At 50.1% G+C, this 23,664-nt stretch overlaps 2 protein-coding genes across 8 annotated transcripts in view; one reads left to right on the top strand and one right to left on the bottom strand.

Annotated features, from left to right (window-relative positions):
• The window catches only part of PTPRU (protein tyrosine phosphatase receptor type U), an 84,215-nt gene extending 79,825 nt beyond the window's left edge, over positions 1-4,390 (bottom strand). For 3 of the 5 annotated variants that reach the window (XM_082613593.1, XM_082613596.1, XM_082613597.1), the window contains exon 1: positions 4,226-4,390. In XM_082613593.1, the coding sequence (XP_082469719.1) occupies positions 4,226-4,298 (73 nt within the window). In that variant the 5' untranslated portion in view covers positions 4,299-4,390. Of the gene's footprint in view, positions 1-3,376; positions 3,406-3,494; positions 3,543-4,225 lie in introns of those variants that run through there. The other 2 variants (XM_082613594.1, XM_082613595.1) reach the window with 2 other exon arrangements.
• A 5,810-nt stretch (positions 4,391-10,200) lies between these two features.
• Positions 10,201-23,664, top strand: part of MECR (mitochondrial trans-2-enoyl-CoA reductase) — a 34,130-nt gene continuing 20,666 nt past the window's right edge. For 2 of the 3 annotated variants that reach the window (XR_014293574.1, XM_082616125.1), the window contains exons 1-2: positions 10,201-10,390; positions 23,410-23,507. Coding sequence is in view for 2 of the 3 variants with exons in the window: in XM_082616125.1 (XP_082472251.1) it covers positions 10,227-10,390; positions 23,410-23,507 (262 nt within the window). In the remaining variant the exon portion in view is untranslated. Of the gene's footprint in view, positions 10,391-19,703; positions 19,753-23,409; positions 23,508-23,664 lie in introns of those variants that run through there. The other variant, XM_082616126.1, reaches the window with a different exon arrangement.

Raw genomic sequence — 23,664 nt, 5'->3', positions numbered from 1 at the left:
AACACTCTCTGCATGGCCTTTTCACACACACCATCCCCCAGCAGAATTTTCCAGATTCCTGGAGGGAAACCTATTATCTGTAATCTCTACTTTCAGTGGAGTTAGTGCGCCCCCATCTGGCATCTCCAGCTCAGAACCTGACCAACTGGACATCACTCATTCTTTTTTTTTTTTTTTTTTTTTTTTTGCGGTACGCGGGCCTCTCTCATTGTTGTGGCCTCTCCCGTTGTGGAGCACAGGTTCCGGACGCGCAGGCTCAGCGGCCATGGCTCACAGGCCCAGCCGCTCCGCGGCATGTGGGATCCTCCCGGACCGGGGCACAAACCCGTGTCCCCTGCATCGGCAGGCAGACTCTCAACCACTGCGCCACCAGGGAAGCCCATCACTCATTCTTTCATGCTGGGTGTATTTACTCAGCAGGAGTGGGCCAGGCCTTGTACCTGGCACTAAAGATTCAGAAGGGAACTAAATACCCAGTCCCTGTCCCCACAGAGCTCATGGTCTGTAAGGGAGAAAGGACAAATAAACTGTAATTATAATAATTACAGTGTTATGGAAAAATCTAATCAACCCCCACCCTCCCTTTTTAGGCTAGAAGGGGGAGTAACCAAGGAAGGCTTCAGAGAGGAGGTGATGTCTAAGCTAAAATCCGAAGGAGGAGCAGGAGCTCACCCAGTGAAGAGGTGGAGTTAGAGAGCTCTGGGGAGAAAATATAGCTTGTGCAAAGGCCCAGAGAGATGGCAGGAGTGGACATTTAGTGGGTATTAGTAAGTGGGTTAGACTGGCCACAGCATAGGATGCAAGGCAAGTAATGCAAAGCTGATGGGACTGGACAGGCAGGCAGGGGTTAGAGCAGGCAAGAGGACATGGGGGAGGGACTTAACCCAGGAGGTAATGGGGAGCCTTGAAAAGGTTTCAAACCAAGGTTTCAAACATATGTTTTAGGAAGATCCCTGACACTATGGAGGGAGGGGTGGAGGAAGAGGCTGGAGCCTTCCTGCCTGTGAAAGATGGATGAGAATGGAGAGAAGGAGACAGATGAGAGAGATCCTGAGATGGCATAAAGGTAGGTTGCATCAGGATGCAGGGAGAGCAGCTTGGAGGAGCGAGGGGGTTAAAAGAGGAAGGAGGGCACAAGGTACCCCAGCAACTCTAGCTAACCCAGCCCTGCATGAAAAGCCACCACCCACCCCATTCTAGCTTAGCTGATGAAGGCATGGAAGGATGGCAGCATGCCTGGAGCAAGCAGAGTGTCCACCCTGGATCTTCCCTGACACCAGAGCTAGGAGGGAGGCCGTGCAGGAGCTCAGCACCACCCCCACTCTGGCCACTCGCACATCTTCCTGCTGAGTCCCTCCCCCACCCCCAGGGAGAAGGGCCAGCTGCCCAGACAAGCCTTTATTGCCCAACCTGAAACCACTGGGCAGCCTCTCCCTCATTCCTGCTGTCCACAACTCCAGCAAGCAAAAGGACAAAATGAGCTAGAACGCAGCAGAATAAATTACTGCCAGATTTGCATGGCTCAGAGACATCACCACCCACCCTTTGTGGGGAGGGAGACTCAGGAGGCCTTCAGGGAGCTGGGCTGACTCTAACCAACTTGGGGACAAGGGGAGATCACACCCCTTCTACTAAGGGCTTCTGAATTAAGCTCAACAGTAATAGCTACAGGTGCCAGGAACTGTAGAAGTGAAGTGACTTGCCCAAGGTCACAGGGACAGCATGTGGCAGAGACAGATTTGCACCCAGGTCCCCCTGGCTTCACATCACAGTCTCTGGCTCTGTAGCAGTCCTCAAAATCATCTTTTGTTCTCTGGTACTCACAAACAGAGCTTTAGTTTACAATCTACCAAGTACTATACACCTTCATTATGAAGCCCATGGGGCAGGTGAGGAAACGGCGGCCCCAAGAATGGAAGTAACCCACTCAAGATCTCACTCCCAAACCTCAGTCTTTGACAGTCTCCCCTACTGGCAGGAGTTGGGGCACCTGAGGGTTCTTGGAATCAAGATGATGGTGGCAGGGATGGGGGAGCATGTACCCTTGGTTTGATCTCAGGGTGGGGGAGGGGGACAAAGTTGCTGCAGGACAGGGGGAGGGATTGGGGCAGGATAAGGAGGGAGGTCGCCTTAGGCGTCCTCTCAGGCACCGAGCGGTCAAAGCTAAAGCTGTGCGCGATGGTCTGGGGCCGCTGGGCCCGGCCGAGCTCAGAGCCGGTGGCCGGAGCGGCTGCAGGTGCCCAGGGAGCTCCGCCCGAGGGGCCGGAGGGAGCAGCGGGGCAGCGAACGCGATCGGGAGAGGCCAGTTCTCGGAGACCGGCGGCCTGAAGGAGTCTCTGGGGCCGACGTGCTTCTGCCTGTGTCTTGGCTCGGGTACCCGTCTGGGGCGTCTCCCCGTTACTCAGCGCCCCGGGTACCGGGCTGAAGCCGCCCAGCTGGAGGGGGTAGGGGTGCTGAGGCCGCCACCGGTAAGGGACCGGCCACCCCCGCCCCCGGGGAGGCATCCGGCGCTACTCCGCAGGAGAGGGCCGCAGTCTGGGATCCCAGGCCTCAGGGTAGGATGGGGGGTTGGGAAGGGGGTGGACAGACACACCAACACACACACAGACCACACACGGTCCACAGCACACACGGGTACACAGACACAGCTTTAGATACACACATTCAGAAACGCTATCACACGTAAAACTACACACACACACACACACACAACACAGCCCAAAAGACTTCAGACTCCAAAACACACCCGGAGACAGCGCGGTCATACAGCACACAGAAGCACGGAGACACACGCTCACACACGTACACTCACTCACGGCCGTCCCGGCCGGCGGGGAGGCCGCACAAAGTTGCGGAGTCGACTGAGGGGGTGTCCCGGGAGACCCTTGCGTTCGCGGCGCGCCCAGCGCGCAACGGGAGGGGGCGCCGTCCGGCCGCCCAGAGCCAGGCCCGGCCCGCCCGGACTCACCCCCGCCCAGCTGCCCTGGAGCAGCCACGGCCCGGCCCCCGCAGGAGCGCCCGGCAGCCCGGCCTTCCCCTCCCGCCGGCCTCGGCGCGCCCCGCGGCCCCGCGCGTCCGCCACCCCCCCGCGCCGGGCCCTCCCCAGCCCCGGCCCGGGCGCCCCGCAGCCCCGGCGCCGCCTCGGATCTACCGCCAGCCAGCGCCGCGCCGAACTTGCGAAACAACAAACAGCCCGAAATGTCGGAGTCGGCGGCCGCCGGGCCCCCACCCCTCCCTGGCGAGCCTCAGGCCCGGCCCGACCCGGGAGGGGAGGGGAGGAGAAGGGAGGGGGCGCCGCCACGACAACTTGTTCCGGGCCCGCGCGCCCCACACGCACACCCGAGGGACACACACACACACACACACACACACACACCCTGCCACCGCCCCCTCGGGCGGCCCCGGGCCCCGTGCACACACTCAGCCACGGCCCAGGCGCGCACCACACTCGCAACATTCCCGGACACGCAGCCAGCACGCACGAACACACTCACATCCGTTCCAGAAACGCTCCTACACACGCATTCCCGGCACACTTGGCATTCACTCGGACCCGCGCAGCCCCCCGGCGGCGCACACCACCAACCCCAGACACTCCCACACGTACACATTGCGCACACGGCGCACGGACACACACGTTCCGGACCCGTTCCCACGCCTTCACACACGTACACGGATCTCACAAGCACACACACCGCACACGCGTTCCCTGTTCCACACGCGGGCAGAATCTACAGAGCACTCTTCGCCACACGCAGAACACAAACACACGAGCCATTCTCGGACACACAGCAAACACTCCGGGCTAGGGCACACAAAATGCCCACAAATGCAACACATTAGCAGACACAACTCCTGCCACACAACCAAACTCAAATGTACAAACAACAGGCACACAATCCTACTTGGCCCCACACACACTACACAGTGGCAGAGACACAAGACACTCAGCGCACACTCCATGCCTCCTCGATGCACACAACATTCACCTCAACATACTCGTGGACACACAACACACACAGCACCTCTTCTTGCACATAACTCAGGACACACACCATTCGCAGGCACACAACACCCTGAGCACACGATCGCACATCCAACTCTCAGACACACAGGGAGCAGGCTCGCAACGTCCGGTCACCCAACACTCCCACTTTCTTTCGAGCTACGCCACGGGCGCCGGGGGCTCCGCGGGGCAAGATGGGTCCGACCGACTCGCGCTTACCTGCCGGAGTCTCGGTCTCTGGTGCGCAGAGCTGAAAGGTGAGCGCCAGGACGAGAGCCTGGGCGCGGGCCATGGTGCGCTGCAGGCTGCCCCGGGGGCCCGGCGCGGGGGGCGCAGCCGCCGGAGCCCGAGCCGGGCCCGAGGCGAGCCAGAGCCGGAGCGAAGCGGCGCGGCGCGGAGCGGGACTGGCGCCGAGTCCAGAGCGGGAGCCCAAGCAAGCGGGGCGCTGACGTCAGGCTCGGCCGCGCGTTCCTCGGTCTCGAGGCGCCCCCTGCTGGCAGCCGCGCGCGCCGCTGCCCGGTTCGGTCGCCCGCGGCCCTGACGCGCCCCTCCCCCACTCCCGGACCCCCTGGAGATCCCGGGCTGGGCCCGGACGCCCACCAGCCTCTGCACCCACCGGGCACCGACATTCTTAGGTGAGCAGATCCACGCCTCTGCTCACTGCCCAAGGCTAGCTCCCACACAGCTCTCCAGGACAGAGACCAGGGACACCCGGCCTCTCAGTTCCATCCAACGCTTGAATCCCCTCTACCTAGATCCCGTCAAATGCGCATCCATACATACCTCCAAGGACAGGGAGCTCATCACCTACCAAAAGCGGGTGGTGGGGTCTTTGGGAAAGCTAGCTTTTAACGTCGTTCATAGTATTCCTTTACCATCCTTTTAAAGTCCATGGGATCCGTAGTGATGTCCCCCCTTTCATTTCTGATATTCGTAATTTGTGTCCTCTCTCGTCTTTTCTTGGTCTGGCTAGAGGCTTATCGATGTATTGATCTTTTCAAAGAATCAGCTTCTGGTTCGGCTGATTTTTCTCTATTGATTCCCCATTTTCCACTTCACTGATGTCAGCTCTAATTTTTGTTATTTTCCTGCTTCCTTGGCATTCAATTTGCTCTTCTTTTTCTAGTTTCCTAAGGCAGAAGCTAGTTTAGACGACCAATTGCAGATCTTTCTTCTTTTCTCATATATGCATTCAGTGCTATAAATTTCCCTCTGTGCACTGCTTTCCCCACATCCCCACACATTTTGATAAGTTGTGTTTTCATTTTCATTCAGTTTTCATTTAGTTTGAAATTTTAAAATTCCTCTTGAGATTTCTCCTTTGACCCATGTGTTATTTAGAAGTGTTTTAATCTCCAAGTATTTGGGGATTTTTCAACTCTCTTTCTGTTATTGAATTCTAGTTAATTCCACTATGGTCTGAGAGCAATCACTGCATGATTCTTTTCTTTTTAATTTGTTAAGTGTGTTTTATGGCCCAGTAGGTGGTCTATCTTGGTGAAAACTCCATGTGATCTTGGGAAGAATGTGTATTCTGCTGTTGTTGGATGAAGTAGTCTTTAGATGACCTCTATATTTAGTTGATTGATGGTGTTGTGGAGTTCAACTACGTCCTTTCTGATTTTCTGCCTGCTGGATATGTTCATTTCTTTTATTTATTTATTTATTTACTTATTTATTTTTGGCTGTGCTGGGCTTCGTTGCTGTGCATGGGCTTTCTCTAGTTGCGGCAAGCGGGGGCTGCTCTTCGTTGCGGTGCACGGGCTTCTCCTTGCAGTGGCTTCTCTTGTTGCGGAGCATGGGCTCTATGCGTGCAGGCTTCAGTAGCTGTGGCATGTGGGCTTCAGTAGTTGTGGCATGCGAGCTTCAGTAGTTGTGGCTCATGGGCTCTAGAGCACAGGCTCAGTAGTTGTGGCGCATGGGCTTAGTTGCTCCACGGCACGTGGGATCCTCCCAGACCAGGGCTCAAACCCATGTCCCCTGCATCAGCAGGTGGATTCTCAATCACTGCACCACCAGGGATGTCCTATGTTCATTTCTGACAGAGAGATGTTGAAGTCTCCAACTGTAATAGTGGATTCAGCTATTTCTCTTTGCAATGCTGGCTTTTAAAAAGTTCTTCCTCTTTATGCCGTGAAATCTGGCCCCCTCACTGACTCTCATTGATTCTAGTCTATCCCCTGGATACACAGCTTAAGTCCATTTGGGCATCTGCCCAGTATAAGCTCTTGTACAATGACCACAAACTAGTTGTCCATTAGTACATAAGACCAGGCACCTTCTATGTGCTTCACCCACATAGACTCATTTAATCCCCACCACTATTATTCTCATTACACACTTGAGAAAATTAAGGTACAGAGACAGAAAGTGACTTTTCCAAGGTTATGAAGTATGCAGCAGCACCAAGATTTGAATCAAGGCTATCCGGCTTGAATTGAATAGAAGCTGAGACCTGTCTTCCATATGGAACAAATCAACGAACACTGGATACTGTTTCATCTGTTCAACACTTACTCTAAGCCAAAGTGGGGACATAAAACAGACAAAAATCCCTACCCTCACGGAGCTTATATTCCAATGGAAAGACAAGAACAATAAACAACCCAAAAAAGCAAATTATGTGGTATGTGAGAGTAATATACTAGAGAAGTGGGGGAGAGAAACAGTAAGGGGGAAGGGAATTATTGTAGTTTTAAACAGAGCACCTGCTATATGACACATTCATTATGTGTCTGCACCTCTAGAACATGAGCCCCCTAAGGGCAAGGACTCTGTCTTATATCCCACTGCTTGGTATCTGGCATGTAGTCAGCACTCAATAAATATTGAATGGATGATTAGATAAATGAATGAATGTAGACATGGTTATTGCCTTCATGAAGCCTACATTTTAGGGGGAGAGACCAATAGCAAACATGCAGAGAAGAGACAGGAAGGATCATCCAGAAAAGGAAACTCAAGGAGAAACATCTGATGAAAAAAAGAAACAACCAAGGATGCTGCTGTTTCCAGAGGACTCTTGCAGGAGCCTCATGGCAGGAGTTTACCATTGGTCCTATTTGGGGGGATGTGGAAACTGAGGCTCAGAAATCATAAGGCACTTCCCCAAGGTCACACAGCTAGTAAATGGTGGGTCCAGAGCTCAGACCTAGATCAGACTGATTCCACAGCTCTCTGCTCTTTGTGCAGGGGAAGACTATGGGCAGAGACTGTGATGGAGGGAGAAAAGGAACACAAGTAACAGATGGACAGATGAAAAGAGAACATTCTGCTCCACTTGAAAAAGACCACAAGCTTCTATAATCCTTGAGAGAAGAAGGAAGGGAAACAGAAAGTCTTGGCCGGGAGTCACTGGCCCAAATCTAGGGAAAAGGAGATGGTACCACAGACAGGGCCAGGCCATGAGGAAATTCAATCACTTTCAACTCATGGAATATTCATGACACCTACCCTGTGCCAGGCCCCATATTGGGTGCTGGTGTCATGGAGATGCGCTAAACATGGCCCCACTCTTGCCTGGAGGGGGAAATGGCACATAAATAAATAAGAGACTATGTCCTAAAGGTCATAACACCAGTCCAAAGAAAACACAAAGTCAGCAGGGGTTAACTCAGCCTAGGGGAGTGGAAAACAACATCAAAGAAGGGATATCTGAACCTGGAGTTTCCTAGACAGGCAAGGCAGAGAAGAGCATTTCAGGCAGAAGGAGCAGACTGAATAAAGGCACAAGACATGGAAGTACTGGGAAAGGTGGGTGTCAGGTATGGTTGCATCATAGTCTCTACATGGCCCAATAGCAGGAGATAAAGACAGTGTGGAGGTTGGGGTACAAAGGGTCTTAAATGCAAGGCCAGGACAATTGGACCTGAACCTTTCACTCAGTGGTTCTCAAACTGTGCCCCTGCGGAAACCCTGGTGTTCCTCAAGCCAAGCTGAGGCGTCCTACTGTTGAATTAAAACCACAGCCATATTTTTCTAATTTGCAAGAAGATAGATTAATTACAACGAGTAGAAAGTTTTGGTTGTCATTTTAAGGTGTTTTTCCTCCACATATTTTTCTGAAGAATTTAGAATGTGTTAGTAGTGTGAGAGAATGTTAGAATTAGCATAGAATCATAGTTTTATTTACAAGTTTAATATATCAATAGTTCACAGTGTTCTACAAAGAACTGTAGTTTATGGTTCTCCCTGAGTATTGAGGAATCATGGAAGGACTTTAAGCAAGGGAAAGACAAAATCTGGTCTTTCTGCTAGGAAAAAAAAAAAGTCATTCTGGAGGCCTGAGAAAGAAGGAAGTGGGGAGGGAAAAAGAAGGGAGAGAATCTCAGGAAGAAGGTTGTTGACACAGTTCCACCAAGAGCTGATGTCCTGGGCCAAAAGTGAGGCCTATCAGGATGGACAGGGGACTAAGTCCAGCCCCCAAAGAGGAAGACCTGCTGGGTAAGTCTCCACACTTCCTGGCTAAGATGCCCAGGAAATTCAGAGGAAACGATTTAGTATAGAAGATAATGTCAACAGCTCAATGTCACCTAGGGAGTCTTCCAACAGAAGTAGAACTGTGGGTCACTGTGAAAATAGAAGATAGGCAAGACTGGGTATTTGTGTGTGTTTGTGAGTGTATTGCGGGACCAAGTCCCACCATGGAACACCAACTTTCTCTAATAATAAAAATAAGTACAAACACTTTTTAAGCATGTACTATGAGCCAGTCTAGATGTTTTACATATGATGTTTCTTATTTAATCTTTACAATAACCCCCAGGAACATTTATCAAATGCTTTCATGTGCCAAACATTGTGCTAAATGCTTCAAGTGAATAATATCTCACAACAGCCTTGAATCAGATACTATTATTTCCTTCCTTTTACAGGTAAGGAAGTGGAGACAGAGAGGCCAGGTGACTTGTCCAAGGTTAAATGGACTTGTCCAAGTCCAGTGGCAGAGCCAGGACTCAAAGCCAAGTTTGCTAGAATGCAGCACGTGCACTCTTCATCATGACATTTTCTTTTCTTCCTCAGAGGAAAGGCTCTCAGTTGGCAAGTTTGGGGTCAATAAAATCCAGTGAAAGGAATTCTTCCTTATCCTTTGAAGTCCTGGTTCAGTTTTTCTCAAGTTTGTTCCCCAGGCCACCTCCATCAGAATATTCTTGAGAGCTTCTAAGAAATGTAGATTCCTGGACCCTTCCCCAAGGTTCTAACTCAGTAGGTCTCAGATGAGACCTCAGGTGAGTTTCATGTATATTGAAGATTTTGAGTCACAGGACCGGCTCCAACAGCACTCCCTCCAAGGGTGCCCACCCCCACCCCAATCCCAAAACACCTCTCTCCTTCAGACTCCAGCAGTGCCCTCTGTCATGTCCTAATATTCAACTGGGGTGTTAGTTACGCTCATGTCTTGCTTCCACTAATAATATGATCTAGCATCTTTCCTGGGCTACACCTTTTTACCCATTGTCCCATTCAATCCTACTGCACCCTGAGCATTCTGAGAGGGGGCTCTCCTTATGATTCCTCCCTTGTACTCTGAGCACACTTGGCATTTTACAATGTGCTATCCGGTCCACGACAACATTATTCTGTTGTTCTATCCAATCCTTACAACAATCTTGAAGGAAGTATATTAGCCCCGATGAGAAAGCTGACTCACAGTTTCAGTCACTTGCCCGAGGTGGCCAAGCTAAGAAGTGGAGGGTTTAGGATGTGAACCTAAATCTTCTAACTCCAAACCCAGTACTCTTGCCTCTATATCAGCTTACATCTACTCTACTTGGTGTAGGGAAGTAAGCTTTGCCACCCTATGCTAGCAGAAGACAGCGGGGATTAAATGAGATAATGCCTTAAAGGGCCTGGCAGAGTGAACACTCAAATGGTGGGGAGGAGGAGAAACTGAGGCCAGAGAAGGTGAAATGTCTTCCCCCCCAAGTCAAACACCAATCGCAGACCATAGACACAGCCTTAAGCCAGTCTCAGACGCTCCTTGTTAGGAGTTCAACTCTGGCAGGCTCAGAATCTCCGAGTCTCCCTTATGTCCCTCCACCGACCAGGCCTCACGCCCCTGTCAGTCTCACCAAGCGCCACCGCGCGGACCGCGGAGGAAGGGGACGGCCTTCTAAAAGGAGCAAAGGGCGTGGTCACGCGACGGGGCGGGGCGCAGGCGCGAGGTCGCTGGAAGATGACGTATCTCACAGCGTCCGGCTCTGAGTTAACCGGAGGGAGCATGTGGGTCTGCGGGGCGCGAACCCCGGCTCAGCTGGGGCGGCGGCTATTCCCCGCGTTCCGCCGCCGCCGGCCTGCTGCCGCCGCCTTCTCCGCATCTGCCGAGCCCTCCCGGGTCCGGGCGCTGGTCTATGAGCACCACGGGGACCCAGCCAAGGTCGTCGAGTAAGACACCGCGCCGAAATGGGGCAAGGGGGCTCGGGTTCCTGGAGGGTTTTAAGATGGGCTGTGGAAAATGGGGACTGGAAAGGGAGGGACAAGTCCCGAGGAGGAAGGCAGCGAATAGGACCGAAACTGTAGCCCAGGGCGTGTGTGGTAGCTCAGAAAGTCGTTGCTTGGAAGTTGAAAACCCGAGAGGCACAGTTATAATTGTAGTAATGGCTGACGTTCATTGATCCTGTACTGTGTGTCGGGCAATCCCTGTGTAAATGGATGCTATCATTTCATCGTCACAACAACCTTTTGGAGGAGGTACTTGAGATTTAGCCCCGTTTTGCAGATGAGAAAATGGAAGCATGGGAAGTAAAATCACTTGTCCAAGGTCACACAAGCCAGTAAGTGGCAGAGTCGGAATTTTTTAACCCGGGTCTGTCTGACTGGCCTACGTGAGTTCCTACGCTCTATTATATTATGGAAGGAATTTTCAGAATACTTTTTCGTCCATTTGGATCTTCACATCTCAGAAAGTAGGTCAGACATCATTGTTTCTATTTTACAGAAGGCAGGGGACTTGTCCAAAGTGATATAGCTAATAAAGATTGGAACAGAGACAGGGATCCATGGCTTCTGCGTCCTGTCTCGTGTGATTTCCTCTCCACTGCGCTGTGTATGTGCCTTTAGTTAAAAAGAGATCCTGTTTTGGAGCCATACAGACCTAAGGTCAAATACAGGCTCAGCCTCTTAGTAGCTGTTTGATCTTGGACAAGTCGCTCAGCCCTTGTTACTTTTATGATTATGTCCTAAAATTCTTGTTGGATTTTAACCCATGATTTTCACGTGGCTCATAAAAACAGTATGTGACTTTTCAACGATTATAAATCTGCATATAAGTGATTATAGTCATTCAAAAGAGCTAGTAGGGTCATTAGTGGCGCTAGGGCAAAAGCATGGGTCTGGAATCAGAAGACCTGGGGTCAAATCCTTGCCTCTCTGTCCTAGCTGTGTGTGTTTGGCAAGTTACTGAGATTCTCTAAGCCTCGGTTTCGTCACATTTAAAAATGGAGACAATGGGGGGCTTCCCTGGTGGCGCAATGGTTGAAAATCCGCCTGCCGATGCAGGGGACACGGGTTCGTGCCCCGGTCCGGGAAGATCCCACATGCCACGGAGCGGCTAGGCCCGTGAGCTGTGGCCGCTGAGCCTGCGCGTCCGGAGCCTGTGCTCCGCAACGGGAGAGGCCACAACAGTGAGAGGCCCGCGTACCGAAAAAAAAAAAAACGGAGACAATGTAGTCATAGCTCATAGTGCTAATCAGCTACAATAAAAGCAATGCTCTTCACCAGAAAGCACCTGCATACTCTCTTGCAGTCCCTTATTTCCAACTCTTTTGATTCCCAGCAAATGGTTTGATTGTTTTCCAAAGGTCAGGCCGACAAGGAATTATTTTCATGATTAAAATACAGGCTAGAGGGCTTCCCTGGTGGCGCAGTGGTTAAGAATCCGCCTGCCAATGCAGGGGACACGGGTTTGAGCCGTGGTCCGGGAAGATCCCACATGCCGCGGAGCAACTAAGCCCGTGCGCCACAACTACTGAGCCTGCACTCTTGAGCCCGTGCACCACAACTACTGAGCCTGCGTGCCACAACTACTGAAGCCCGTGCTCTACAACAAGAGAAGCCACCACAATGAGGAGCCCGCACACAGCAAAGAAGACCCAACACGGCCATAAATAAATAAATTTATTTTTAAAAAAATATACAGGCTAGAGTGCTGGCTTCAGCAGCACATATACTAAAATTGGAACGATACTGAGATTAGTATGGTCCCTGCGCAAGGATGACATGCAAATTTGTGAAGTGTTCCATATTGTTACTTAAAAAAAAAAAACACAAGCTAGATGTTTTGACAGCCGAAGGGGTTAAGCCTCAGATAATTTCATGGTCATGCACTCCGCCGAGCCACATCCACCATTAGAGCAATTGAAAAGAATGTTGAAAGACACGTCAGTCAATAAACCCAAATTTGTATATTGATCATAGGTAATAAATCACCATGTTGGGAAGACATCTCCCTGAGGATTGGTGTAATGAGTTGGTAAAGCTCTGATGAACGCTCTTTTTCCAGGAGTGCACCCCAAACAGGAACGATGTAGTGCCTCTCTCACAGGCTTGTAATTTATGCGTCTGGTGCAGGACCTGCCACACAATAGGAGCTGCAAAAAAGTTTGTTGAATCTGAATCTAATTTCTGTAATAAGTGCTCCTTTTATTGAGTTCTGTGGTGATGAGGAAGGCGTCTCCAATGTGCAGGGACCCTGAGAAAAGGCCTGGGAAGGTTAGGCAGCTGAGTGCAGCTGCCTCCTGATTGATTCCCTGCCCTTGGAGAGTCAGGGAAGCTAGAACAGACCGGTCTGGTTGCAGATGCCACTTAGGAAAGAAAGACAGCTTGTCTCCTTGTGTGGAACCCTGATAATTTCCAGGAAGTTCAAGACATGATACTTCCACGAAACATTGTATTCTAGCTTGGCCTCACATCTCAGTCACCTGTGGCACTTAATGGAAACTATGTATTCCCAGGTGCCACTCCCGAGGTACTTAGCAGGTCTAGAACAGCCCTAAACATCTGAGTTTTTAAAGCTCTCCAAGTGACTCTGATGCCTAGGCCAGGGTTGAAAACCATTGCCCTGTGGATACGGATTGTCAGGCACACAGTAATTCTCTCTGCCCCTGAAAGGCAGCTTTCCCTCCTGACCCAGATTCAGGTGACCTGACTTGTTCGTGTATGGACTGAGGCCAGAGGCTGGGATTCTCTTCTTTGTAGTCATGTCTTAGGTGGTTTAGGGTAACCACGCTGTCACAGAAAGAATCAGGTGTCCTTTAAACATCCTGGTGACTGGATGTGTCAGGTTACACCAGGCGGGGTCATGGCGTCTGAGCAGAGCCCGAGCAGAGAGTATTCCCCGACCTGCTGTGGTTTGTGATACTTGCACTGTGGGCGGAGCGCTGGGAACAGCAGGGAGGGAAGGAGCAAGAGTCTGCTCAGATCTGAGAGGTTGCAGAACTCCTCAGAATGAGGCCTCCAGGGACCTCCTGTTCTTGTGTCAACATTCTGAATGTCCCTCTCTTCATTCCTCTTGGCCCCAAACATTCCAGCTGTTCTCTACTAAGGCCTTTTCCTTTGGTCTCTTAGAGTTTCTTTCTTTTATGCCCAAAATGAATCCCCTAAATAAGCACTTGGGCCTTTTTCATGTAAAGAATTGAACTGCTGACCTAAATGAAGCAAGACTGCAGGAGAAAATTAGATGGGAGAATTACAAACATTCCAGAAATTTCAGAGGTCCCCATGACCATCAACCCTCATGCAGAGTTCTGGATTCTCTATCACATAATTCCCAGAAACTCCAATGTCCTCTTTCCTTTTGTTCCTGGAAGTCCCATTTTAGAACTTGCTGTTCTCTGGATCTTGTGGTAAAAACAGCTCTCATTTATTGTGTACCTACCATGCGACAGGCATTGGGCTAAGTTCACGTATATTATGGATTTTAAGAATCACAGTAGGGGCTTCCCTGGTAGCGCAGTGGTTAAGAATCCGCCTGCCAATGCAGAGGACACGGGTTCAAGCCCTGATCCGGGAAGATCCCACATGCCACAGAGCAACTAAGCCCGTGTGCCACAACTACTGAGCCCGTGAGCCACAACTACTGAAGCCTGTGCACCTAGAGCCTGTGCGCCGCAACAAGAGAAGCCCGCGCACCACAACGAAGAGTAGCCCCCGCTCACCGCAACTAGAGAAAGCCCACGCGCAGCAACGAAGACCCAACGCAGCCAAAAATAAATAAATAGAATAAATAAATTTATTTTAAAAAATTAAATTTAATAAAAAAATAAATAAAAATCACAGTAACCCAGCTTGCTCATTGCTATCACCACTTTACAGATAAGAGAACTGAGGCTCAAGACACTTGAAAGTCACTCCCCCAAGATCATACAACTAGGATGTCCCTTCTTTACTAAAGGTCCATGATATAGATATAGGCCTGAAGAAACAATGACAGTCATATTGCAAATGTTTTTTGAGCATGAGATGGAGTTATAATACTGGGAAGAAGATAGGTCAGAAGAGGTGAAATTCTAGGTCATTCAGGTGACCCCAAGTCTCTGCTCTTCATAGGAAGCACAGCCCCCTCCCCACCCCCAGGGAAGATGGTAGGAATGCTATCCTCTGTCTCGTCCCCTTTTCAGGATCCTGACGCTTTCATAAAACAGCATCCTAGTCATCATGGCTTTCTCACCTGCCTGCTGCTAGCACAGAATTAAATGAAGCTGTGAAACCTTTGGACAAATACCCATTCTGTCTTAGCCAGATGGAATTTGGGGGAGCATGTGGTGGGGACCCAGGTTGTATAGGTGGTGAGTTCTCACTGTAGGGCACTGTTTACTCTTTGGAGGATTTCTTCTTTTTATAGTTGATGTCAGTGTTTAAAACCAAAACTCTGTGCAAGTGACTTGGTTTTTAAACCAGAATTACAGTACTTTGAAAAAAACAATTTAGCATTCAGGTTTGGCACCCTGAGAACTGGGATTTGTTTGCCTGTTTGTCTCCTGGAGCTATTTTCTGTGGTCATGAATGGAGGAGGAGAGGACAGAACTCATCGTGCACCTGCCATGTGAACCAGCATTTATTCTTCAAGGGCCTACTAAGCGCTAGGTGCTGAAGGTGCAGAGATTGATCATCTGTGGCCTTTTCCCTCAAGGAGCTCACACTCTAGTCCAGGAGATGGTCCAGGGGCTAAGTGCTATGATATCTATGTTTAGAGTCTGTGGACACCCAGAAGATGAGCACCCGACCCTACCCCCTCGGGGTGGTCAGAATGCTTTCTCTGAAGACATGAGGTCTAAGCTGAGTCCCCCAGAAGATCAGGTGAGCCATATACAAGGAGGGATAGTAGAAGAACCTGCATGGGCAGAAGCCTGGAGGGAAGAGAAAATGTGGTGTGTCTGACTAAGGAATATTTGTCGGGCGCCCTCATATGGGATCTTTGAGAGAGGAATCTGTGGAAACAGGCTCAGAAGGGACAAGCCTGAAGTCGCAGGATTCAGACTCAAGCTGGATTTCACATCCTGTGACACCGTTACATTACCTTCCCTCTGGACGTCACATGACGCGGCCGGGTTTGGGGCCCAGCCCTTCTACCCTCTTTTCCTCATTCTTTCCTCTGAGGGTGAGACTTGGCAGCACACCTCTGAGGGATTGCACCGTAGACGGGGGGTTCCCAACGTGCAGAGTGTCTGGGAGGAAGTTCTTATATCCGGCCCTCTCCTAGCAGCTCCTGCAAGCACGCTGGTGTGATTCCAGGTCTTTCCCACCCTGGATGGCGTGGGAAGGGTCTTCATTTTAGAGAAGGAAAAGCAAAGATAACATGAGGCTAATCTGTGGCTCAAGGGGTGTCTTGGGGACCACCTGCAAGAGCACTGGCCTGGCTTGTAGTCCCACCCACGCCACTCATTGTTAGAATGAGGACATCACTCCAGTCTCCATTCTTTTCAGGTTTTTTTGTTGTTGTTGTTTTGTTTTGGGGGGGTGTTTTTTATTGAAGTATAGTTGATTTACAATGTTGTGTCAGTTTCTGGTGTACAACAAAGTGATTCAGTTATATATACATATTTTTTTTCATATTCTTTTTCATTATAGATTATTAAAGGATACTGAATATAGTTCCCTGTGCTATTCCATTCTTTTCATTTATTTTTTGATAAAAGAAAGGGGTTGACCAAGGTCAGCAGCGGTAAACATGGGAATGCGTGCCATCCCCCCGCCCTGTCTTCTGTGCCAGTGACAAATCTTCACAGCTCCCTTTTCTATGTACCTCAGAACCTACACACCGCTTTGCCTCATTCTCATGAAACAACACTTTTTCCTGCCAAGACAAGATGAGGCCTCAGCACCCTTCTCAACATTATCCTGCAGCCGTGGAAATGGTTCTGAGGCTTGAGTCCTCTGATCCAACAATTGTCCAGCTCCGACAAGTCTGTGAAGCTGAAGCAGGTGTTGGACTGCCTGCTCGTCAGTGTTTGCTCCAGGGAGCAACAATGTGACTTGAAATAAGGGGTCCTGGGCACAAGATTTCACCAAGGGCCCCCTTTGCCTTTGGTTAGTTACACAATCAGAGGCCCACCAGGCAGGGGCTGCATGGTCGTCGTCCTACCCATCAAAGAGAAAAGCAGCTGCAGGCAGGGCCTCTGCCCCCTGCTGTGGCCCAGTCTTGCTCTCTGAGGCAGCAAGGAGAGTTAGGCCTCAGCAGACTAAGCAACAGACTCTCTGCAGCTCCCTTCAAGCAAGTTTCCTGATGTTAGCAGATGTAGAGTATTATGGGGCTTGCAACCTTTCTGGTAATCTTAGTTGAGGGAAGTAGGAGATTGAGAGGGTAGGGAGAGGGTTTCTTTGCCAACACTGGGTAGAAGCTTCCAGAAGTTGCCGTCTGTCTCTGATTCCCTGGCATTCAAAGCGATTGTGCTACAGAACAAAAAGTCCTGAATGGTGGGAAGGCAAGATGACTTGGAGGCAGAGAACGCGGAAGAGGCACAGGGAGGAAAGCGGGAGTGTCCACACACCCCGAAGAAACACAGAACCCGTGAGCTTTGCCCGGGAAAGGCAAAGAGCCCAGGACTCCATGAGAACCCCACCAGCTGTGGCCACCAGCATCCCCTGCTGGGGGGTGAGCTGGAGAACTTCATTCCTCCACAGTTGCCCAGTTGTGCCCTGCTTACTAATGATTAATCAAATGCCAGAACAGTGTTCAAATGCCCAGCACTTCACTAAATCACAGAAGGCGGCTTGTTTGTGACCATGGGGGTTGCATACAGACCCGGGAGAGCCACGTAAGACATCAGTTACCTTCCCCCAGTGCTCTGTGATGGAACACACATTCTTGGCTCTCTGTAATGAGCAGAGGAGAAAGTCTCTGTGGCCCATGACAACTCTTCCTGTGCAAAATGACGAGTGACCACTTTGAGGTGATTGAGTGGAAGATGCAAGATAAGTACAAATGGTTGCTAATTAAATGCGAAGGCAGGAAAGATATCTTAGCAGAGCTGGCTGATGCCCGCCTTATACAGCCAGTATAACTGAGCCAGGCCCCAGAGTACTGGCCTCTTTTTCCCCCCTCTCAAAAGGGTCTTTCTTCTGCCTGCTTTTGTCTCCCTTGTAGTTCATATGGCATCACAGGTGTACAGCCTTTGCCTCAAAGGAGCCATTGTGACCTTATCCAGTGTGGGATCTGTCGAGTGAAGGCAGAGGCATCCCTCCGAGTCGCGTGGCGCCACTACTCACAGGGGAAGGGCCTGAACAGTCTTGGGAAAGTGACTTGAGATCCAGCCAGGCTGTGTTTGGGTGCCTCCTTTGCACTCCATAACACAGCCACCAGTTCCTTTGGTGAGTTTAAAGCAAAAAAAACAAGGAAGAAATTGCTATCATTACACCCGAGGTCCAACTCCTGGAATTCAGACTCGGCCCGGTTTTCCTTCCTGTCTCGGCAGAATGGTATCCTTGACGACGCTGTTAGAACTGCCTGCAGGATCAGCAGTGTCTGGTATTGATGGCATTCCGTGGGGCAGGCTGGGGCTGGTGTCCCTGGTGAGACGCAGCTGGACCAACACACCTCCCCCTGGGCAAGCAGCCTGTGTCAGGCCTGTCCCCGCCCTCACCCACCTCTGTCTGCAGCTTCAACTTTCCGTCTCCTGCCCCACTCCCCTTCCCTCCCACTTCTGTGAATTTCAACTGGGGCAGAGCAGCTAGGCTCCCAGAAGACAAAGAAGAGAACTGGGAACAGGTTGCAGCGCAGTGCAGCACTTTTCAGACTGCTGTTTGGGGAACTCAGTGTGCTGTGAGGGTAGTGTTCTCAGCTCAGTTAACTCTGGAAACTCTGGGTTACACAAAGCCACGTGGGTTTCTTTACTGGAGGACTTCTCAGAGCCTCTGTGACTCTGATGTGCAGTTTGAATCTTAGAAAGGGAGTTTAGTAGGCAGCGTTTCCCAAAAGTATTGGACCCCAGGGAATACCTATTAATATCTCCCAGGACAGAGATTCCACACACACAGTGTAGGGGATGCCGGCTTAGTGTTGGACAGTCTGAGCTTTGGAGTCAAGCTTAAGATCAAGTCTTGCCACTTACTAACAGTTTAACCTTGGGCAAGTTACTTAACTTCTCTGAGCTTCAGTTCCCATCTGAAAATTGGGGTGATAACACCCTCCAGACATTTTGAGGGCTCAACAGCGTCTTGTATATGAACGCTAAGCACAGTGTCTGGAGCTTGGTAAGCTGCTAACAGTAGTTATCATTTAACTGTCCAGCCAGATCACCCAGAATAAGTTCATCTACTATCCTAGACTCCACCTACACACCGCTGACTCACCTCTGTGTGTCCAGTGCAGCGCACCCTCTGCTGCATTCCGTACTGCAGGCCACCTGCTTCAGGCTTCAGGTGTAACACCTACCTCCCCGCTCCAAGCCGCTCTTCTTTCCTCCTATCTCAACATCCAGTTGCCCAAGCCTGGGAGCCATCAAAGACTCCCCAGCCACCCCCATGGAGTCAGTCACCAAGTGATGTCAATGCCACTTTTTATTTAAGAGATGCCAGGTTATCAGATCCTTCTCTCCGTTCCCACAACTCCAATCCAGGCTGTGCCGGGCCTACCATCAGGTCAGATTCTTTACCATTCCCTCTGGCAGGAAATCCTTCCTTTCTCTCAGTCCACCCCGTAAACTCCCGTTTATCCTTCAAGCTTCAGCGAAGATACCACGCCTTCCGAAGTCCCTTTGGTAACCCTTTGCTCTCCCTCCGGCTGGTCACGCACTCCGTTGGCTTTAGCACTACAAACGCCCTCCCAGTGTTTCCACGCGTGAGTCCCCACGCCATCAATCTGGGCAGGAGATACCCTTGGCACAGTCCCTGGCACTTAGTAGGACTGTTGATAAATATTTGTTTAATTAAATTTACTTGAATTTTCCAAAAAGTTGCCGTCTTCCTCTGAGTGATTGATTGATTTTTTTCAGAGGTATAGCCAGCTGTTTCAAAGGTTTCCTTGGGGGCTTCCCTGGTGGCGCAGTGGTTGAGAGTCCGCCTGCCGATGCAAGGGACGCGGGTTCGTGCCCCGGTCCGGGAAGATCCCACATGCCGCGGAGCGGCTGGGCCCGTGAGCCATGGCCGCTGAGCCTGCGCGTCCGGAGCCTGTGCTCCGCAACGGGAGAGGCCATGACAGGCAGAGGCCTGCATACAGCAAAAAAAAAAAAAAAAAAAAAAAAAAAAGGTTTCCTTGGATATTCCCACCTCTGACAACAGCTGCCATTTCTTCACCATCTACTGTGTATCAGGTACTCTAGCAAGTGCTTTATGTCCATTAACTCACCTAATCCATGAGCTGACTTCTAGTGTTCTCCCATTCCACAGATGAGTACTGTGAGGTTCAGCTAGCTGGTCGATGACCGAGGTAGGATTCACACCCAGGACTGCCTGTTTCACTCCAAATCCATGTTCTACCCTTCATCTATGAACTGAGAGCCACCTGTATTCTTATCCTGACCACGGTCATCTAGATTTTTAAGAATTACAAACGTACTGCAAATTTGATCTGCACTCTCCTGTGAGGAAAAGAGGCATGGGTTTTTGCTTAGATTGAACTCCCTTAAGGGTAATCTCCGTTTTTATTTGCACCCATCGTTCAGGGGTATTTTCCTAAACAGCCCAGGACCAGGGAGAGCAAGTACCAGCCTCAGTAGCTAAGTCCTTGGGGTGTGAGCCCCTCCCCTGACTCCCTGACTGGTCACTTTTGCACCGCATTTTCTCACTAAAGAGGAAAATGGGATAATTTCTTTAAGAAGCATTCTCCAGCATTGTTGTGGTCCCAGATGCTGTGCTGAACACTGAGTTAAGACTAAAAGTTCTCTGCCCTCCGTGAGCTTACGGGCTAGTAGGGAGACAACACACATTCTAACTTGAAAACTCAGTGATAAGTAAAAAATACCCTGACCTGAGTCTGAAAGACCTGGATTCAAATCCGAATTCATATCTGCACTCCAAAATCCAGAAAGCTCTGAAAACTAGCCGTTTTGTTTTTTCATAACTCATTTGGAGGCAAACCCTAATCTGGAGTGAAGTTTTTATATGGTCACTGTTCAACCCACTTAGTGTGAATATTCCTACTTTTTGCTTCAGGAACAATGTGTCTGATGGGAGTTCTGCCCCTCCCCCAGGGAGAGGTACAGATAACACACGGGCCTGCACTGTGGAGGACATCCAGCCCCAGGAGTTGGAAAAGGAATGTGAATTTATGCTTTGTGATCAGTTGAAGAAAATGTATGAAAAGACTTCATAAACTAGATGGTCTTAAATGACATAGTCACCCCATCTGTGTAATGGGAGCACTGAGGGTGGAACAAGTGATTTTTTTCAGGGCCAAGAAGAGGGTCAAAAGATGCTTTAGGGGAAGTAAAATTTCAGCCAGGTCCTAAAGGGTGAGTTCAATTTCTCACTTTGCAGAGAAGCTGTGGAAAAGGAATCCTGGGCTGAAGGAAGAACGTGTAGAAAATGTGCAGGAAAAAATGTCTTTAAGTAGCTTGAGCACGTGGACTCTGTCAGCTTACAGAAAAACTCTGATTATCTGTCAAACTGCGAGAGAGAAGCGGTACAGATAATATAAAGGGGCAGCTAGTCCACGATCCATTTGCTCTGGGCAGGATTTTTCTCCGGAGGGCAGACTTACGTATGTGTTCACAGAGAAACAGTGCCGTCTGGGCTGACGCCTCCCTGCTTATCCTGGTGGGGAGGCTGTGGAGCCCTCCCCCTGCCCCCCGGCTCCCCAAGCAGGCCCAGCAAGGGTCACGGCTGCCCCCTACTCCAGGCTTCTCTTCCAGCCCTCTGCGTGGTGTGGGGTCAGCCCTTCACCAGCCGGCTTCTCTAGCGTCAGACTGCCAGGTTCAAACCATATCAGCCACTTATGACATTTGGTGGCCTGAAACAAGTTATTTACTGCGCCTTTGTTCCTCGGCTGTAAAATCAGAATAATATGAAAGCTCATACGGAAAGCACTCAGCTGCATGCCTGACTGGTACATACTCAAACAGTAGTTATTATTATTACGAGGACTCTCCGTCCTCCAGCTATGCATAAGTACATACATTCCTTAATACTTAACCTAAAAGGGAAAAAAAAAGCCCTTTCTGTATTCTCTCTGCCCTGGTCATCAACTCCTTCCTAGTTAACCATTTTCTGTAGAGAGTGTTTTGTTTTGGGGTTTTTTTTTGCGGTACGCGGGCCTCTCCCTGCTGTGGCCTCTCCCGTTGCGGAGCACAGGCTCCGGACGCGCAGGCTCAGCGGCCATGGCTCACGGGCCCAGCCGCTCCGCGGCATGTGGGATCCTCCCGGACCTGGGCACGAACCCGTGTCCCCTGCATCGGCAGGCGGACTCTCAACCACTGCGCCACCAGGGAAGCCCGAGAGTGTTTTTATTTTGATTTTTTTGCAGCTGTTTCTCAATCATGGTAAAGCATGGCCTCCCTTACTTTGGTCATAATCCAGTACAGGGATTCCCAGGTTGGGTCCCCAGGGGTCCTCATAGGCAGTCAGAGGGATTCCCATGCTAATTTCAGGTACTGGTTTAGAGCAAGGTAATTAAGAGAGCCAACGCTGAAAGTGGATAAGCCCGCCCTGACCAATTCTCTTACACTGCATAAGTTTCATCATCTCCAGGAGCCTTCATTTCCTGCTTGATAGAATGTGAATAGTCATACTTTCATCACAGGTGTGTAACATCTTAGATTATGTGTTTAAAGCCCTTAGCACAGGACCTGGTGTATAATAAACACCTCACAAATGCCTGCCACAATTATTACTACTAGTACAAGCCATTTCTTGGAAATCACACTTTTACCCCAAGTGGAGCCTCAGGTATAATTAAAAGATCAGATTTCAGCAGGAAGTGGGTGGAATTACATCAGCTTAGTGCAGTGACACTGTTGCCTAATGCTAAGAACCTCTGGTTGGCTTTTATATGTGCCTTTGGTAAGTAAAAATAAGGAGAATTATTAACAAGTACATTTGGGCAGAGAATAGCACTGCAAACATGAAGTCTTAGAGGTATGGAGAGAGACAGAAAAGGAATCTCTGATAATTAAGTCATGAGGATCCATTGGTCTAATACACTGATCAGTCCTTTCTGGTTGGAAGGTCTCCTTTTATTAAAAAAAAAAAAAAAGCACATGGGCATTGACACTGGGCAGGTTTTACCCATTAACCAACATTCCAGTGGATAAAGACGTTAGTCCCCTGATGTCTACAGCGCACCCACTGAGCACTCTGAGTTACCACACAGGCTTGAAATGGGAAGAGCTCTTGGAAGTGATCAAGTGCAAGTGGGGGTGATGGTGGCATCCCCCCCATTTTACAAATGGAGAGACGAAGGCCTAGAGCAGGGAAGAAACCTGCCTGCGGTGACGCAGCCGTGCTGTGATGGAGTTTCACACCTGAGGCCCGCAGCTCTCCATCCAGCATCCTTTCTGATGGACCAGATCCTCATCCAGAAGGGACATCCTTCCAGGGGGTGAACCACAGTCACCCAGGGAGTTCCTTTCCCAACTCTATGTCACCACTTGGGGTGCCCCTTATCTAGAGATTCTGATTCAGTAGGTCAGCCCTGGGGCCTGAGGAACCATAATATTAATATACCAGGTGATTCTTAGCATCGCTAACCACTACTAACCAATGCCCGCAGGAGTTTTAGCTACTTTCTGCGCTCGAGTGGGTGGTGGAGTGGAAAGGTCACTAGGGACTTTCCACTTGCAGTTAATGAGCATTACTCTGTGTCCTGTACTAATTCCTTATAGCTCCTCTCTTTCTTAACAACCCTAATTCCCGGGCACACAATGGCAGCTCAAAAATGTTGCTGCCTGACCTACTTTGGGGAGATGATTTGAGCAAAAGACTCCCTGGCTAGCCTGGCTGACATGAACATCTCTCTCTGGCTTTGCGCTTAGACTGAAGAATGTGGAGCTGGCTGCTGTGGGCGGATCAGACGTCCATGTGAAGATGCTGGCAGCCCCTGTCAATCCATCTGACATTAATATGATCCAAGGTAACCTTGGTTTCTGTGGCTTATGTTAATTGGCTTTTTTGCTTAGCCGCCACCTCGTTTTCATTCCTCCCCAGGTGTGGGTGTGAAATTCCTGTGATTAGCAGCAGCTGGTCTCCAGATGAGCCGTCTACAGTGTGAGCCCTCTCTGGCCTCCCTT

The sequence above is a fragment of the Mesoplodon mirus genome (genome assembly GCF_964341445.2).
Source record: "Mesoplodon mirus genome assembly, chromosome: 3".
NCBI lineage: Eukaryota > Metazoa > Chordata > Mammalia > Artiodactyla > Ziphiidae > Mesoplodon > Mesoplodon mirus.
This window is presented reverse-complemented; position numbering and strand designations above follow the sequence as displayed.